Below are 20,323 nucleotides of genomic sequence, written 5' to 3'. Positions count from 1 at the left end.
AGAAGACTCTTTATGCTTCATTTGAACAAAATTATGTTTCCCTCTGTTTCCTGGAGAGATGCACTCCCTTTTTTAGTGGTTTGGATGCAGTTCCTTTCTTTTATCAGATGTGTCTTTTGCAAATATTTTCTCCTTCTTTGTAGCTTGTCTTCTCATTCTCTTGATAATTGTCTTTTAAGAGCAGAACATTTTAATGAAGTCCAGCTTATCAATTTCTTTTAATGGATGATGTTTTTGGTACTGTATCCAGAAGTCCTTGCTGTACCCACAGTCATATTTTGATGCTCTGTTTTTAGGCCCGTATAAGTTAAGGATTCTTATGCTTTCTTGAAGTTTTAACCCTTTTGTCATTATGTAATGCTCCTTTTGATACTTGATAGCTTTTCTTGCTCTAAAGTCTACTTTGTATGAAATTAATGTAGCTATTCCAGCTTTCTTTTGATTAATGTTAGAATGACATGTCTTTTTCCATCCCTTTTAATCGGTATGTGTCCTTATATTTAAGGTGGGTTCTTTTAGACAATATATAGTTGGGTCTTGTTTTTGGATTCATTCTATTTCTGCCATTCTTCAGTTGTGTGTTTAGACCATTCACGTTGAAAGTGATTATTGACATAGTTGGATTAATATCTGTCATGTTTGTTGCCATTTTGTTGCCCTTGTTCTTTGTTCCTGTTTTTGTTTTCCACACTTTCTCTGCCTTTTGCAGTTTTAATTGAGCACTTTATGTGATTCCATTTTCTCTCCTTTCTTAGTATATATACTATGCTTTTAAAAAATCTTCTTTTCAGTTGTTGCCCTAGGATTTGCAATATACAGGGTCTGGCATAAGTAACACCCCTTTTTTTATTACAAAATTTTTAATTGCAAAACCATAAGCATGTAATTCTGTAATATAACTATCACACTCAAGCATATCATATGACATTTTAGGTGAAATGTTCAAATCAAAACTCGAAATTATTACACCCATATTATTACCCTCCTAATCACACTCAAGCAGGCCTTACTTCTGCCAGACCCTGTACATTTACAACCAGTGCAAGTCTAGTACGTTTCAGGGATAGTGTAAGTGCCTTATTAAAATAACTATTCCTAAATCTTCCTTCCTCTGCTTCATATCACTGTTGTCATTTATTTTATCTCTATATGCAATAGAAGTATACACACATATAATTGAATGTACTGTTGCATTATTATTTTGAACAAATTGTTATCTGTTAGGTCAGTTAAAAAAAATAAAAGTTTTATCTTTCCTTGTACATTCTCTAATGTTCTTCCTTTCTATGTATAGACCCAAGTTTCTGACTTATATTATTTTCTTTCTGTCTGAAGAACTTCTTTTCACATTTCTTGCAGTGCAGGTCTACTGGCAGCAAATTCTCTCTCTTTTTTTTTTTTTTTTTTTGGTCTAAGAAAGTATTTCTCCTTCACTTTTGAAGGGTAAATTTTACAGTGTATGGAATTCTAGGTCAGTGGATTTTAGTAACAACACTTTAAATATTTCACTCTACTCTCATTTTGTTTACATGGTTACTGAGAAGTCAGATACAACTTTTATCTTTGCCTGTCTATAGGTATGGTGGTTTTTTTTTCCTAGTTTCTTTAAGATTTTTTTTATCTTTGATTTTCAGAAATTTAAATACCTATATGTAGTTTTTTGGCATTAATTCTGCTTGGTGCTCTCTGAGCTTCCTAGGTCTGAGGTGTGGCCTCTGACAATGTGGGAAAATTCTCAGTCATTATTGTTTCAAAATATTGCTTCTCTTCCTCTCTTTTCTCCTTGTTGTGTTTCCATTACCTGTATGGTACACCTTTTGTAGTTCTCTCACAGGTCTTATATCCTCTGTTCTACTTTTTCCAGTCTGTTTTCTTTGTGGTCATTTCTGTTGTGATATCGTCTATCTCAGAGATTATTTCCTGAGCTGTGTGTAGTCTGCTGATGAACCCATCAAAGATATTCTTCATTTCTGTTAACAGCGTTTTTGATTTCTAGAATTTATTTTTTATTCTTTTTTAGAATATTCTTATCTGGGCTTACATTATTCACCTGTTCTTGCATTTCATCTACCTTAAGATTAAAGCCCTTAAGATATTCATCATAGTTTTAAAAATTTCTCTTCTGATAATTTCAGTATTCTTGACATACCTGACTGGTTTTGGTGCTTGTTCAGTCTCTCTGGACTGTTTTTTTCTTTTAGGGTGTTTTGTAAATTTCATAAAGTTGGACCTGATATACTGAGAAAAAAGGAAATGTGGGAAGTAGGCCTTCAGTCATGTAGAGGTAAGGTGTGGAAAGAAGAGTATTCTGTCTTCTTGGATTAGGCCTTAGTCTCTTAGTGGGCCTGTACTCCGGGACTGTCAGCTTTGCTAGTGCTTCTCTGTTTTTTCTTTTCCACCCTTAGGAGGGGCAGGATGGTATTTCCCTACCTGATGTGCAAGGCTAGAGGTAGCTGGAGTTAGGTATTTTCTTTCTAGGTAGGTTAGTTCCCATCTAGCTAACCTTCTTAGGTAGGTTAGTCTCTGGTAAAATGCTGGTGTGGCCAAAATGTCCATTATGTTTTTTCCATACAATGGCTCTAGCAGTGTTTGAGTCGTCCTTAACTTTATTCAAAACAATTTTGTTAGATTGTATTGTGACAGCTGTCCTATCAGCATGCATTTAAAAAAAAATCAAACTTGGTGAATTTTTGTGCAGCCATTTTAATATTGAAGATAAAAGAAAATATGCAACATTTTCCGTGTACTATGCTTTATTATTTCGATGCAACTGAAACACAGAAAAAGATTTGTGCAGTGTATGAAGAACGTTCTGTGACTGATCGAGCATGTCAAAAGTGGTTTGTGAAGTTTCGTGGTACTATTGACATTTTGGCCAAATAATTCCTTGCTCTGAGGCTGTCTTATGCACCGGAGGATGTTTAGCAGCATCCCTGGCTTCTACCCACTAGAAACCAATTGCAAGAGATAGACGACATACTCAAAGTATCCAAATCAATAAAGTTATTGGTAAAAATGAAAAATATGTGTCTTTTATTTTATGGAAAAAATATACTGGACTTTTTGGCCGGCCCAACAGTTTCTCCTGAGATCATGTCTTGTTAAGAACAGAGTGTTCTGGCGTATTTCTAAGTGATTCCTTTTCTCCTTCTGTTGGATGCTTGAGGGGAATTTTCTCTTAATATTTACTGTGAGGACCTGGTAAGCTCCTGGAGGTAAAACTCAAAAAGCTGAGGACCCTCTATGACTGGGTCCCCCTGGAGACTTGTCCCTGCTGAGTGGCCAGCAACTCATCAATTCATCAGTTACCTACCCCAACATTGGTTCCCATGGAGGATTCTGTTTGAGCAAGTGTGATTCTTTCTGTTCACCTGTCTCTCCAGTTTTGGGGAAAATAGTTTGCCATATGACCTCACTTCTCTCACAGATGTAAGAAGAGTTGTAGAATTTTCATTTTCAGCTCTTAACTAGTAAAACAGACGAAGTGGCAATTTCTAAGCTTATTACATGCCAGGTTGGAAACTATCTGTATTAACTTTTTACTGTCTTCTAGCATAGCCATTTTCCTGAGATCTGGACCCACTTCTCTGTCTTGTGTTTATTTGTACTTGTATGTTCAAGTGGTGTCTTAATGTCAATAGGCTCTAATTGTAATTAAGTGCATCTACCTAGACCTGTTGTCATATGTGACCTCTGCGTAGACTCAAAATCTCAAACCTTTTTTTAAAAACATTTCTTGTTTCTTTGCCTTTTAAAAAAGAATTTGCTCTAAATTCTTTCAGTTCTGCTTCCAGAGTTTCATCAGTTCCTCATTTTTTCCAACTACGTAGGTTAGGGTAACTTCTTAAAATGATATAGTCATATCTAGTCGCTCTATCCTGTAATCACCCTGCCCACTGCTTCCAGCAGTGTAGCATTTTAAAAAATCTTTCCTTTTAATAAAAAATTATTGAGCATCTATGCACTAGGCTAAAAAATATCAGGGAATTTATAAAATGCCAGGAAGTTACCCCAAAAAGCCAGGGAATTTATAAAACATAGTTCACAGTCTTCTGAAATCATATTACTTTCTTCTTCTGAAACCATCACTGGCTTTCCATTTTCTATGAATTAAGGTTAAACTTTGAATCTTGCAATTCTACAATATGATCCATTTAGATTTTTAGATTTTCCTTTATACTCCCTGCTCTTGTAACCTATACTTTAAATGACATGGGTACTCTCTACATTTGTTCCATGTTTTGTCTTTTTAAAATGTTCTTTTTTTTTCTTTTATCTATTCTTGCTAGAATATTGCTCATTTTCAAACTCGGTATTTCAAAAGCCACCTCCCCAGTCAGACCTTTTTCCTCATTTTCCCAATGTTGTCATCATCTATCCTCACCCCTCCTGACACTTCGTTCTTCAGATGGCTTTTCTTTGCCTACCATATTATCCCAATACATTGTATTGTACAGATGATTATATAAGGATTTCTCTTACGCCTATAATTATGATTTGAGTTTATAAAGGACAGTGCCTGACTCTGTCACCTTGACATACCTTGCACATGATAAATGCTATTTACATGACTTTTGAATTGCATCTTCACCTTTGGGACAGCCTCAGTTCTTCAAGGCTACATTCAAGTTATATAGAGGCATATATTTGTGACTCTATAAAGCCTTCCCATAGCTACTACACATAACAACTGTCTTAGCGCATTGACAGTTTCATTGCGTTTTTTCTGTGTGATACTTTATTAATCTGCTGGCGAGCAGGAATTTATATCAAGCTCTGTTTGTTGCTAGAGCCTGCATGTACTCTTTGTACTATATCTCATTTCCAATTTCTTTCCATTTGTTCTAGACAAGTAAACTTTTTAAAAAAAATTTAAATTGAGGTTATTGGGGTACAGATTTCAGGTGTACACCTCTATAAAACATCATCTGCACAGTGTATTGTGTGCCCAACATCTCAAGCAAAGTCCCTTTCCAAGATAGAGGGAAAGGGGGGTGGGGGTGGGTGGAAGTGGGCAAAGTGGGGGAAATGGGAGCAGAAAGACAAGTCAACTTATAAAGTCTTACCTGGTTTTTTTTTTCCCCTCATAGCCGCAATATGAAAACACTTCACTTCAGGCTCCATTTTCAGATCAGTCAGTGTCCAGTTCCCAGCAAGAAGAACTTGAGCAAAAACTTGCATCTTCTGAGAAAGAGGTTTTACAGCTTAATCAGTTTCTCAAACAAAGAATAAGCCAATTTAGTGAAGAGAAGAAGAAACTAGAGGAAAAGGTAGGTATTTTTAATAAAGTTAAATTAGGTCAACAACATTTCTTCAACATATAATTATTTGTCTGTTATCTGCTCTATGCCAGGTATCATACCAGGCTATAAATTTATATTGGGACAATTAGCTTTTTAGTAACTAGAGTAACCCTACTTAGAAAAATCAGCAATTTTCTTGAGGGTTAAAAATACCACTGTATATTACATCTTTCTAATAGTGAAAACTTTAAAGTTCATTGCCTGCACTAATATGTGAAACCAGTACCTGTTTCTCCTTTTTCTTTCTGGGTGCTGTTTCCTTGTCATGTTGGGCATGAAGGATTGGTAGATGAAATAAAGCTGGTCTTTCGTTCATTAACAAATGACTTCAAGTTATTTAAGCTGAAGCACCTGTTTCAGAATAAGTAGCTAAAAGCTAAATACCTATATGTACACAATGTATCTGTACTTTATTTGACTGTTCTGCCTATATTAAAGTATTTTTACATATTTCACCTCATTCCTTTATAATATTATTAAAGATAAATAAAGATACATGCTAGACCTAATTTACTGACAAGGCACAGATCCTTAAGCTGCTACTTAGTGGCAGAACTGATTTTAAATTTCTCTTTTGATATATATAATTTATTCTATTAACTGAACCCTCTATTCAAGTGATCCTGAAGCAGGTCACCATGATTTCTGCAAGGAGATTGGCGCTATTAATAGATAACTAAAAACTGGCATTTTTGTGTGAGTGTGTGTTGTATGTGTTTACATATATAAATTTTTATTGAATATATTGTGGTGACATTGGTTAATAAAATATATAGGTTTCAGGTATTCTATAATACATATCTGTATATTGTGTTGTGTATTCACCACCCAAAGTCAAACCTCCTCCCATCACCATTTTGAGTTAAAATTTTTATCTTAAAAAAATCTGGCAAAAATTTTACATGGTTTCTCTTTCTATTGTATGATGCATTTTTACTTCGCTAACTTGGAAGCACCTTAAGTACCTGCTTCTTGTTATTTCTTTTGTGTATTTTGGGGGCTTCATACAGTATCACAATTTGGAGGGAGCTAAGGAAATATTTACTGATTGATTGTGCAGATGTGGGAGTGATTAAAGTATTTTCTTACCTGAGACTTGTTAATTATAAGATTGTGTTAAAATTATGATGATTCAGTGGATACAGTTTTAAAATTTATGTTTGTATTTTATCTAAATTTTTTTCTTTTATTATTTTTGGTGTCCAGTGCTTAATACAATCAATTTATACACTTAACTACATATTTGACAGCTTCTGCATCAATGTCTTAAAAATACTTCAAACTTTCATGTCCAAAGCACAATATTTTTTTCTTATCCTCACCTGAGGATATGTTTATTGATTTGAGAGAGAGAGAGGAAGGGATAGAGAACGGGAATCATCGGTGTGAAAGATAAACATTGATCAGTTGCTTCCCATATGCACCTGACCAGGGATCAAACCTGCAACCTAGATATCTGCCCTGACTGGGGATTGAACGGCAACCTTTTGGTGTATGGGACAACACTTCAACCAGCTGAGCCACCTGGCCAGGGCCAAAACACAATTCTTAATGTGCCTCCTTCTACCCTATTCTTCTCAAATGAAACAAAACAAGATTTTCTTCAGTATTCATTACTCTATATTCAGTTACTTACGCTAGAAACTACTAAGCCTGTCAAGCCTGTCTCCTAACTCCTGGTCCAAGTTATCCTCTCTTGGCAGAGCTTTTGCAGTGGGCTCTGAATCTGTTCTTGTTCTGTTTATCTACTCTTTATCTCCTTCCACTTTTGTTGTTTTTGTTGTAATTCAATGTGTTTTTATTTGTTATATTTTTTAAACTTGAAGCATTATTTATATATGTCTTGTTCTGCCTACCTGCTCTTTTCTTCCCTCGACTTTTTTTTGTTTTTGTTATAAGTCTATGTATTTTATTAATTATATTTTTGAAATAGGAAGCATTATTATAGTCAAATGTTTAGACCCTGGGTGTTCAGTTTGATGAGTATTGCTAATAGTATATGCCCATATAACCACTATCTAAAATGAAATGCAGAACCTTGCAAACACCCAAGAAGTTCCCCTGTGCATCTTTCTAGTTAGTCTCCTTTCCCTCCTTGAAACACTTTTTTATCATTATAAAATAGTTTTGAATCTATTGAACTTCATATAAGTAGAGCCACACAGTATATTCTTCTGTGTCTGTTTTCTTTTACTCCTGGTCTTTGAGATTTATTCATATTCTTGCATGTATTGGTAGTTTGTTTTTTTTTCAATTGCTGAGTTGCCTTTCAGTAGAGAGAGAGAATCCATGGATATTTGGATTGTTTGCAGTTTGGGGAAATTATGGATGAGGTTGCTGTGAACATTCTCATACCAGACTTTTTGTATACGTAGGTTTTAATATCTCTTGGATAAGCTCCTAAGAGTGGAATTTCTGGGTCATCCAGTTCATAGAGTAGATATGTAACTTATAAGAAACTCCTAAGTTCTCCCCCATGTTTGTATGTACCATTTAACACTTTCACTACAGATGTGTGAGAGTTCTAGTTGCCCTATATCCTCCCAAATCCACTTTTGATAGTGTGGAGGACTGAACCTTTTCAAAGAAGAGCTAGTCACGTCACTTACTTAGTTAAAACCCATTAATGCCATCTCATTGTCTTTAAAATAAGAATCGAATTCTTTCCATGACCTGAAAGACCCTGCCTAATTATATAGCTTTAGGCTCTACCAGTCTCCTTCTGGTACATTGTGTCATTGTTACAGTGTCTTCCAGTTGCACACATAGCTTTGTTTCTGGTATCAGGGTCTTTACATCAAGTACCCTCTGTCTGGTAAATACTTGGCTTCTTTTTTCACTCCTCCATCACCTATTTATTTTGTCAAGTCTCCCTCTCCTTGAGCCCTTCCTTTGCGATGTAGATACACTTAGAGCATTTTGTTCTTCTTTTCTAGTGCCTAACACACTTTTGAATGATCGTTTTTAAAAATATTTCTGTGTAAGATCCATGAAGTCGGGATTGTATCTGAATGTGCCACCTGGAATATTTAGTGAATGAATGAATGAATCAATTAACCAATCAAAGAATAAATCAGTGGTTTCAAGTGATTTTTGCCAAGAGAGAAGGAAAGGAAGTGTGATAACTCCCACAAAGGATTAGGGAAAGAATAATTAGGCAGAGATATCAAAAGATATTGGAGTGGGTACATGAGGGAGCAAGTTCCTGAAAGAGATGGGGGAAGGTCGATGACAGATACTAGGATGGACGAGATACTCTGGGAAAGGAAGAGGAATTGCCTCTCTGTGGAGTGGAGCAATTAAGAATGAAAACGACTATACCAGGGACACTTGGGGAGGGTAGTGAATGTAGAGGGTAGAGTCTGTGTCAGCAGCATCAAGAGGACTTGCCTTCCTGAAGGGAGTGTCGAAATAGAAAATGGACCCAACGGTAATGCATCATCTAAATAGCATTTTGGGTCCACATGAGATTGGATTGGATTGTTTCTTTCCACACACATTTAATGTGATTATAATAATAAGCCGAATCATAGAAGTTATTTTTTTAAGAGAGTTTTTTCTTTTTCTTTCTTTTTTATTTTTTTAAATTTATTTATTTATTTTTAGACACAAGTGAAGGGAGGGAGAGAGGGAAAAAACATCAATATGTGGTTGCCTCTTGTGCACCCTGGGGACCTGTCCCGCAACCCAGGCATATGCCCTGATTGGGAAATGAACCAGTGACACCCTTCGGTTTGCAGGCCGGCACTCAGTCCATTAAACCACAGGGCTGAAGTTACTTTTTAATGAGCTTTTTCTTGTATGTTGCAAACAGCATGTTATTACTATGCATTAAATGCATTTTCTTATTTAACCCTAATCTTCAGAAAACCCTATGAGATACATACTGTGGCCCCATTTTAAAAAGTGAGGTACCCTAAGCTTTGAGAAAAGTAATATGAGTAATTTGTCTAGTTGCATGTAGATAGGAATTTTTTAAAAACTAGGAGTAAAATTCAAGACAATTGAACTTCACAGCTGATGCTTTGGTTCTAATAATGATTTATAAAGAATTTAAAGGAAAAATTTCCACACTAATCTTTGTCATTCTAATAATTGTATTTAAAACAAAGGAAAATCAATGTTTGTTAACTTCTTCTAAAATAGGGCCTTCCTGTTGCCTTTAAAGAATGGTCTTAGTGTTGCATAATACCCCCCTGGAAAGGAAAAAACCTAACTTTTTATAAATAGAATAGGAAAAATTTATTAGTTATGCCTCATTTACCTGGGGGTAATTACTGGAGACTTCAGTAACCTCTGTTCATCTGAAACAAACCTTTGAAGTTAAAAAAAAAAAAAAGAGCTTCTCATCAGTGAGCAGGGCTGAAAAAAAACACCCCAAGACCCAGTGACTGTAGCTTATCAACTTGTCAACAAATAACAGAGATGGTATCAAGTAGGAGAGTGTTGGCAGAACCATGTGATCAAGGGCAGCAAGCTTGGCATGATCGCAAAGAAGGCGGATGACCAACCGAAGGGAAAGAAGAAAACTAGGACATCTTTGCACAGCAGACGACTGCATGACTGACCTATTCTAGGGCTGCTTTTTGAGGACATCACTGTGTCTCACATTTAAGACACTTAAACAATTAAGTGTAAATTAAGGAACATTTAGTAAAAGTAGGCTGGTTAGTTGTTTATTTTTATAATTTACAAGGTTATTTGCTAAGGCAAAAGTAGGCTTTGTTGATGTGCAATCCAGGCACAGCCGGTCCCTTAGAGAATTTATGGGAATCTGATTATTAGTAGTATAGAACCAAAAGAACATTGGCATTAAAGTTCAGTCAGACAGTCTAAGTTTAAATCCCAGTTCTGTCTCTGTGACTTGTACTTAAGTCGCTGAAGATCTCTAGGTCTCATATTCAAAAAGGGAATTGTATTATGTGGTCTCTCAGGTCGCCACCAGGACCATAATTGTCATACTAGCATACTTGCCTTTAATTCTTCGAAAGCCCGAGAACGTAATAGGGTGTGTCTGCTTTACCAGTTTTGCTACTTACCCAACATAATAAATGGATTCTGATACTGCTCATGGAACAAATGAAATGTGATTCATTATTCCAGTTGAAGTTGTTTTGATGAAAGTTCTTATACATTGGACCTGAAAGAAATTAGATAGGGCATGAGAGAAACTAGATTGTAGATAAGTGTTAGCTTTAATAAAGTTTGAAAGGACTATTCCATTATACACTAATTACTGGCATTTATTTCTCTGGTATATATGGGAAAAAGCTGTACAAATATTTTAGAACCCTGTAAATTTCTAAAAGAATGTTAAATGTTGAAAGACTGGTAATTATAGGTAAACATGAGTCTGGAGTTCACTTTTTAGGCAGGTGTCTATATATACATATTGTTTTTAATTGATCTGAAATATGAAAGACTTTTGAATATAAGATGAAATTTAAAGATAGTATTTTCACATGCAAAGGTGAAAAATATTACTGCATATAAATCTGAGGTATGGCCTATACAAAGTGGGATTTACTAGACTCATGTATTTCATCAGTCCTAAAATAACATTAATAGTCAGGCACACCTTTATTTTATGTAACTTTCAGAACATATTGCCACAAGCTTAATTATGACACAGTGCCTTAACAATAGTCTTGATTGAGATATGGAATGGTCTGGCTAGTCCCCTTATCAGTTCCTAAGTATTTGATAATTTTAGTAAGTGCAATTCCTTTGAAAGTTTATTAATAATAGAATGGCTTTAACTGTTTGTAGGTATCGTCCTTTCTTGATTCACATAAAACATTTTAATAGAGCTTTGCAAGAAATAAGAATTGGACTCATCCCTCAAGAGAATGACTTGCTTCACTGATTTCGAAACTATGCCCCATGGCTCTGTTTCTGTATCTCTCTTAGTACCCAGTAACTTTTTTCAATGGCAAATTATAATATAACATTTAAACTCAGCACATAGTTTCAGCATGTACATAACACTGGTGGAATGCCAAAGATATGAATAGCCTTGACCAAATTTGCACATATGTGGGCATTAAACACTGCATTAAATAAATACAATAAAAACATCATTACTGCTACCTGGCTTACTTCAGTTTATAGGGTGCTATCAGTTGTAAAAGAAAACAAAGATTTCAAAAACTTGATTTCAGTGATATGAAAATTTGAGGAAAAAAATGTGAGTATTAGAATTGAAATAAAGTAAATCTTACCTGAGTTGGTGATATTAACTATAATCTAGAACTGTTGGAGAAATTAGTGATACCTAAGATTAGAATGTTTGTTTTATTATTTTTTTAATGACACAAACTACTGAAGGTTCGTAATCTTTTTTTATAGCTTAAAACCAGAGATAGATATATCAGTAGCCTGAAAAAGAAATGCCAGAAGGAATCTGAACAAAACAAAGAAAAGCAGAGAAGAATTGAGACCTTGGAAAAGTATCTGGCTGATCTTCCAACCCTAGATGATGTGCAGAGTCAGAGTTTACAGGTAACATGAAATAAAATAATTTATTTAATAAAATAAATTATAAGAAAAACATGTTTTAAGTTAATGTTTTAGAAATTTCATAATTTTTATAATTTAAAATTTTAGTTATACATTTGTCTAATTATAAGTTAAATCTGTTTAATTGCTCTTTTTAGGATTAACTTTAATTAACAACCATTCATCTAACCATGAATAGATCTTCCTTGTTTTTCATATACCTTCCCAGTGAACCTGTGTGTTAACCCTCTCACTTAACATTCTGCTCTAAACGTAGTTTCTAAACCCCTCTGGCACACCTGCCCCATACATACACATGCATGCACCACAGTCTGACTTCTCTCAACATTCTCTGGAATCCACCAAGATTGAACAAGACCTTTTTTGACTATCTTTCCAGATGTTTGATTTGTGTTCTTCATATTCTTAATTTTCCCACAAATTCCTTCTTATACTCTGTGATCTCCATTTACGCCTCTGACTTCTTTTCTGACCATTTTTGTTTCTTAAGGATACCACAACCAAAGCCTTTCTACCAATTCCGAGCCTCTCCTCTTGAAACCTTATTTATAAACCACTGACCCTATAGTCTTTTTTCAAAGTCTTTCTAATCATGGGATTTTCAGCCTCAGCACTATTGACACTTGAGGGAGGATAATTTTTTTGTTGCAGGATTCTGTCCTGGGTGTTAAAGGATGCTTAACAGCATTTCTGGCATTTGCCTACCAGATGTCAATAGCACTGCTTTGTCCTTCCTTCTACCGCAAGCCAAAAATGTCTATAGACATTTTTAAATGTCACATGTTCTCTGGGAGGAAAGACTGCTCCCAGTTGAAATCATTGGTCTAATCCACGAAGTGTCATTATTCCGCTGGCTCTAGACGTACAGCACATTCTCTGTTTAATTAATGATTTGTGATACTAAGAGAGGGTAACTAAAGAAGGAAGACAAGAGTTTGCATGAGCAGGAACAGAAAAGAATATAGATTTTAAAACATGGGTTCATACCATCTTACATACCCCATTGATATGGCTAATAGCAAAAGAAGAAGAAAGTAGCAAGTGTTGGCAAAAATAGCTAGATTCCTTTTCCACTCTTGGTCATAATGCAAAATAGTGTAGCCACTATGGGAAATAATGATAGTTCATCAAAAAAATTAAAAATATAATTACCATATGAGCCATCAACTCCACTTCTATGTATCCACCCAAAAGAATTGAAAGCAGTGTCTCAAACAGATGTTTGAATGTGATACATGTTCCTTACAACATTATTTGCAATAGCCAAGGGGTGGAGGCAACCCTGTGTCCACCAGTGGATGAATGGATAGACGAAATGTGGCATATGCATACTGCTTGATCTTAAAAAGGAAGGAGATTCTGACACATTCTGCAGGATTGATGAACCTGAGGACAGTTTCCTAAGTTAAATAAGCCAGTCACAAAAAGATAAATACTGTGTGAGGTCCCTTGAATGGTCAAACCCATAGAGACAGAAAGTCAAAGTGTGGTTGCCAGGGGTTGAGAAGAGAAGTGGATGGGAGTTGTTAGTGAGTATAAAGTTTGCTTTGCAAGATGAAGAGTTCTTAACCTTTTGCGACAGCGTGGATGTACCTGGAGACTATTATGCTAAGTGAAATAAGCCAGTCAGGGAAAGACAAATACCATATGAGCTCACTTACATGTGGCATCTAATGAACAAAAACAGTGAACAAAATAGAAACAGGCATAGATACGTTGAACAGACTGACAGCTGTTGGGATGGTGGTGGGGGGACTAGATGAAAAAAGGTGCAGGGATTAGCTAAAGAACATGGATGCATGGCCCATGGGCGTGGACAACAGTGTGGGGATGGCCTGAGGGACGGAGGGGTGAGGGCTGGCTGGGGGACAAAGCGGGGGAAATGGGGACAACTGTAATGTGTGAACCATAAAAATGAAGTGCGCGCGCGCACACACACACCCCTACCCCATCCCCCACTCAGCAGTCTTACTTGCAAAATTCTGTTGCACAGAAACAAAACACCAGATCTCATTGCCACAAAGACATTTATTGCCTTATTATTTTTAGTGGCACCCCTCCCCCGCAAAACAAACAGAAAAACAACCTGGAGACAACTTGAGGTTCCATCAGTAGGGGAGTGATTAAATTCATCAGTACATCCACGCTATTGAATATTTAGATTGAACTGAAAAAAATGCTGTGTGTATATTATCCTAAAAGAATGCCATGATATGTGATATATTTAATAAATCAGGTTGTATAATTCCATTTTTGTAATGAAGAGGTAGGGACATCCCTTCCTGCTTAAACTTCAAAAAAAAAATGGAAAGAGTTCTGATAATTAGTTGCACAGTATGTGAATGTATGTAACACTACCGAAATGTACACTTAAAAATGGTTAAGATGGTAAATTTTTTGTTACATATATTTTGCCACAATTAAAAATAAAATTTTTTAAAAATCCCCAAATTGAGGTCACTCACTTTCTCTGTCTCCTAGAAATTTTTGGCTCCATTCTCCTCTTCTCCATAATTCCGTTCTCTCAGCTCTCTTTATGCAGAGGATTAAGTAGATGAAATGAAGATAGTGTGATTTTTATCTATAGTGTGTTAATCCTTGATAACACAGTAACAATATATAGTAGAAACACATTTAATATTTCATGTTTTATGAACTTTAAACAACTTCTTACTAGCTGCAGGTTCTAGAAGAAAAAAACAAGAATTTGCAAGAGACTTTGATAGATACAGAAAAAAAGCTTGAAGAGATAAAAAAACAGTGTCAAGAGAAAGAGGCACAGTTAATATGCCAGAAAAAGAAAGAAAAGGAGTTGGTAACTACAGTTCAGAGGTAAGAAAACCTTCAGTAATTCTTTTGTTTAAGTTATTTATATATTTTTTATTTTTTTAAGTATAATTTATTGATTATGCTGTTACAGTTGTCCCATTTTTTTCCTCCTCTTTATCACCCTCCACCCAGCCTCCTCCTCCATCCAGCATTCCCCTCCCCACCTTAGTTTATGTCCATGGGTCGTACATACAAGTTCTTTGGCTTCTCCATTTCCTATACTGTTCTTAACCTCCGTCTCTCTATTTTGTACCTACTAATTACGCTTCTTATTCCCTGTACCTTTTCCCCTGTTCTCCCCCCCTCCATGTGATATTCATATCTGCGATACTGTTCCTGTTTTAGTTGTTTGCTTAGTTTGTTATTTTTTAGGTTTAGTTGTTGATAGTTGTGAGTTTTTTGTCATTTTACTGTTCATAGTTTTGATCTTTTTCTTAGATAAGTCCCTTTAACAGTTCACATAATGAGGGCTTAATGAACTCCTTTAACTTGACCTTATCTGGGAAGCACTTTATCTGCCCTTCCACCCTAAATAACAGCTTTGCTAGGTAGAGTAATTTTGGATGTAGGTCCTTGTCTTTTATGACTTTGAATACTTCTTTCCAGCCCCTTCTTGCCTGTAAAGTTTCTTTTGAGAAATCAGCTGATAGTCTTTAGGGAACTCCTGTGTGGGTGACTGGCTCCTTTTCTCTTGCTGCATTTAAGATTCTTCCCTTATCTTTAGTCTTGAGTGATGTAATTATGATGTGCCTTGGTGTGTGCTTCCTTGGGTCCAACCTCTTTGGGACTCTCTGAGCTTCCTGGACTTCCTGGAAGTCTATTTCCTTCACCAGATTGGGGAAGTTTTCCTTCATTATTTTTTCAAATAAGTTTTCAATTTCTTGCTCTTCCTCTTCTCCTCTGGCAACCCTATGATTTGGATATAAGAATGTTTAAAGTTGTCCCAGAGGTTCCTAAGCCTCTCATTTGTTTTGTTTTGTTTTGTTTTGTTTTTGAATTCTTATTTCTTAATTCTGTTCTAGTTAAATGTTTATTTCTTCCTTCTGCTCCAAATCGTTGATTTGAGTCCCGGCTTCCTCCCCTTCACTGTTGGTTCCCAGGATATTTTTCTTTACTTCACTTTGTATAGCCTTCACTTCTTCCTTTATTTTGTGTCTGTATTTAACCATTTCTGTGAGCATCCTGATTACCAGCGCTTTGAACTCTGCATCTCATAGGTTGGCTATCTCCTCGTCACTTAGTTATTTTTCTGGAGTTTTGATCTGTTCTTTCATTTGGGCCATATTTCTTTGTCTCAGCGTGCCTGTTACATAAGAGATGGAGCCTTAGGTGTTCACCAGGGCAGGGCAAGCCACTTCTCTGTGCTTTGGTGCTGTAGGCGGGGGAGAGGTTAGAGAAGAACAATGCTGCTTGTTTGGCTCTCGCTCTACTTTCAATCAGTTTCCCACTGAACAATGGAGTGGGCCCTTCTGGAGCTGATTTCTGGGTGGGTGGGTCTGTGTACATTCTGTTGGAGGGTTTGGGTCTCTCCAACAGATGCCTCTATAAGACTGGGAGCTTCTCCCATGGCTGCAACCCCCACAGGTTTTTATAGCCAGAGGTTTTGAGGCTTTATTTCCCCTGTGCTGGAATCCTGGATTGCATGATCTGTCTTGGTCCCCAGTTGTTCCTTCCCTCCCCAACCACCCCGACGCCCCGCTATCTGTCTGCACATGAATGTGGGACCTCTTGGTTCTTCAGCCAGCATCTTGCCTACCCTGCCAGCTGGTATCTTGTTGTGTCCTCTCCACCCTGGCTACCGGTTTTTGCTCCTCCTACCAGTCTGGACGAACATTTCTACTTTAACTCCTTAGTTACTGGACTTCGATACAGTTCAACTTTCTGGCAGTCCTGGTTGTTTTTTGTTTTTAAAGTTGTTGTTATTCTTCTTTTGGTTGTGTGAGGAAGCAAAGCATTATCTATCTATGCCTCCGTCTTGGCTGGAAGTCCAAGTTATTTTTATTTTTCATAAAGCATTCTACTTAAAATACTTTAACTTGTAATTATTATTCTGGAGTCTTCTTATCTTAAAGATGTCCAGTTAAGAATGAGAAGCATTGCAGCATTAAAACAGGTTGTCTTGGTTGTTATTCAACATTTTGTTGTAACATACTGACATCTTGCTAAAGGTTTTAGATAAGAACAGTAAAAAAAAATTATTTAATGGATTTGTAAATAAATAAAAAAAATTCTTAATAACAGAAAGAGAGAAAGAGGGGCAGCCAAATACTCAAAGTACACTCCTTCATGAGATATGTCCAAGTGAAGTAATTGGCCCCCATTCTACCTTACTGCGGAGGAGCAGATACGGCTGTTTGCTGCATACCTTCCAGGTTTACTCATACACCTTTGCTCATGGGACTCCTCTATTTTAAACCTCTGCAGTTAGCATTACAGCAAATATTGTATGTTAGTATATTTAGCTAATGTACTTAAGCTGGGAAATACTGGATTTCTGAAAAACCTAGGTAACTGTTATATATGCATGTACATATACTCTCTGGTTGTGAAATGTAATAGATTATCAGTCATAAGTAGATAAAATATCCTGAAGAATGACAGCAAAGCAACAAAAAAACTAAATTTAAGGAATTTAAATTGGTCTTATATAAGTCCATGTATTCTCAACTGTTTATCAAAATCCATCTAATAATTCCATGTTAATATTGCTTTAGCAGTGATATGTAAGTGATATCAGTAATATATGTCCATGTATTCTCAGCTGTTTAATCAAAATCCATCTAATAATTCCATGTTAATATTGCTTTACTACTTTCAGAGTCTTAAGTGTGCCTGGCCTACTTTTTAATCTTGGATTTCAGTGCAGAAAATTCCAATTTCTGGGTTAATTCAGTCTTCAGCGCTTCTAAGCTAAGCTCCAAAAAATTCATATGCTTTTGACTCTACCTTTTCTCCTATTTCCTGCTTTCTTTTTCTTTAAGGGAACTCTACTACACATCTTAAAATAACTTTCTGACTTCCACTAACTCTACCATATATTTTTTTCTTTCATATTACTGATAAAATGAAAAGAGGTAATGTACCCATTCTGTTTTATGGGGCATTTTGATTATAAACTCAAGCTGTGTTTTATGAATATAGAATTAGGAACACCTGAAAATAATATGAAGGTGTGTTTTGTTCAATTGTGTGCTTTTACATATTTAATATGATTTTATACCTTCTCTTTTATTTAGAGTTTCTCTTGTTTTAGCTTTTTGGAGAACTTTGAACCTAGTATTCTTTATTTGGAATACAGTGCATTTCAGAATACATTTTCCATTTCTTAACTATCTTGATACTCTCTGAGATACTATCACAGAAAATTTCTCTCAATTTCAAGTACATGCAAAGGACCAAAGAAGGTCTTCTATAATTCTGTAATACTTCTATGGCAATGGCGTCACTTGACTTTGGGTCAGGAGTGTTATTTCAGTTTCCTCAACTGTATGATACGGTGTTCCTTAAGTTCCAGAAGAACTGGAGATGTACATGTGACTTTGAATTATATCTTTACAGTTTTCTGTTTTGTATAGTATTTCTAAGTTCCTTGCTCTATGAATATATAAAAACTTTTGAGATTTAAAAATAAAATAAAATTTTTCTATAAGAAATGAAAATATAAGTAAATATGTGGGTGTGATCCTGGTTATGCAATAGCTGGTACCTTTGCTATTATTATTTTTCTAAGTGAGCATGCTGTATAACATAAAGAACATGAGAATGGATACATGAAAGGAGACTTACTTGGTATTTTTCCATGACAGAACATTTTTTACCTTCTCATAGTAGGCTCATTTTTTTAAAATATGAAAGGCCTTATAAGTCTTATTTCTTTTGGGATGCGTAAATACATAGTTGTGTCTTGACACTACATTGGGGGGAAAAATCCTTATCCTGAAATAGAAATAATGTGTTTTTCACTTTTAGACTGAAAAAGCAAATATTTTTTAATGAGAAGTAATATATTACAAAGCAGTATGCTCCATTTGTAATACATTAAAACTTCTTTGGTGCCATTATTTACCAACACATCAGAAGCCCTTATTGTATCATTAGTGCTGTCCATTCTTTGCCCACAGTGTGGATATGGTATTTCTTCTTCTTTTTTCATTTTGAATTTTAGTAAGTGTTTATTTGAGCCAAACTGTGGACACTGTCAGGAAGCAAGCTCTCAAAAGCTCCTTTTATTTTTTAAATTTATTTCCTTTTCTTTTTGAAAGACAGAGAAACCACAGAATAGCCATAATATTTGAAAGAAGAAAAATAATGAAAATATCAAAACCCAAATAAGATAAAGTCTATTTCTTTTAGTACTCAGCAACTCTTGAGTATGATCACAAGCTAAAGTAGAGCTGTTCCTAGGTATCTTGTTATTCTATTTTGGTTTTAGTCATTATTGTAAATGCTCTACATCCTTTTAACCCAAACATGACTATTTTTCTTTTCTCAGGGATAATACTGTCCTCTCCTTTATCCTTTTATCCTTGATGTACCAGAGTGTCTTTTGTCGTTTCCTCTTCTAAAATACAACTCTGTTCCATGGATAGCATGAGAAACTGTTAGATCAAGTAATAAGTACAAAGTCTGTCCAGAAGCTATCCATCCATGTGATGTGAAAAATAGAGACATTTATTGAAGAAGATACAAGATACAAGAAACTTTGTACATAGAACAGTGATGCCTCAGTCCCCTTCAAATTTAGCATCTTGGGACCTCACACAGTTCTCTCAATCACCATCAGCTGCCCCATCGTATTTTCCTGAATCGCATCAACAGTCTGAAATCTCTTCTCTTTCAAAGGTGATTTTAGTTTTGGGAATTTCCAGAAATCGCAGGGCGCCAAATCTGGGCTTTAGGGGCTGGTGAGTCACCTGGATGATTTGATGTTTCTGCCAAAAAACTCTGCACAAGATGTGATGCATGAGCGGGCATATTGGTATGATGGAGCTGCCAATCACCAGTTACCAATAGCCGCAGACTTCTGAATCATCCAAATATTTTCCACAGAGGAATGTTGAAATCTAATGCAATATTTGATACATATTTGTTGCTCTACTCATTCAGTCATTTTGAATGTGAAGGCCACACAGTGCACATGCCCACTCAACAGCTTCTACCGTTGAGTAGTACAGTGAAGCCATCATTGTTCACACATGCACATTCCAGTCCACTCTCCTTGGAGGCCAGTTTACACTGGTGTTGTGCAAGCCATTTTCATTATATTAACAATGGCTGGATTTATTCTGGACAGACCTCGCATAACAGATTGCTGTTCTTATTAATGAAGGAGAAATGTAATTCTGCTGGTTTAGGCAACAACTATCTTTACAAACTTTTGCGAGCTCAGAATGAAGGGCAAAAATAAGTGTTCATATTCCTAGGCTGCCTACCACAACCATCTTAACCAAGTAACTCTGCTTTTGGCAGGGAGAGGTAAAGAAGAAGGTTTAGATTCCGGAGCTCAGATTAGGATAATGAGGGCCTAAAGATGTTACGTACTAAGCAACTCTTGACTCTGGTCTCATTCCTGAAAATATAATCAGCTTCCTATATATTTCTTACTTATATGAAATATAGGTACTCAAACTTATTCATATACTGTCTGTAGGTCTTGATTATTGCCTGATTAA

General features: G+C 35.8%; 1 protein-coding gene across 2 annotated transcripts in view; it reads left to right on the top strand.

Annotated features, from left to right (window-relative positions):
• CEP85L (centrosomal protein 85 like) overlaps nt 1-20,323 on the top strand; it is a 132,136-nt gene that overhangs the window by 90,279 nt on the left and 21,534 nt on the right. For both annotated transcript variants that reach the window (XM_054569877.1, XM_054569876.1), the window contains exons 6-8: nt 5,091-5,270; nt 11,652-11,804; nt 14,500-14,654. In XM_054569877.1, coding sequence (XP_054425852.1) covers nt 5,091-5,270; nt 11,652-11,804; nt 14,500-14,654 — 488 coding nt within the window. The remainder of the gene's footprint in view (nt 1-5,090; nt 5,271-11,651; nt 11,805-14,499; nt 14,655-20,323) is intronic.

The sequence above is a fragment of the Pteronotus mesoamericanus genome, unplaced genomic scaffold (genome assembly GCF_021234165.1).
Source record: "Pteronotus mesoamericanus isolate MK-2021 breed Mesoamerican mustached bat unplaced genomic scaffold, CSHL_Meso_final contig_20, whole genome shotgun sequence".
NCBI lineage: Eukaryota > Metazoa > Chordata > Mammalia > Chiroptera > Mormoopidae > Pteronotus > Pteronotus mesoamericanus.
This window is presented reverse-complemented; position numbering and strand designations above follow the sequence as displayed.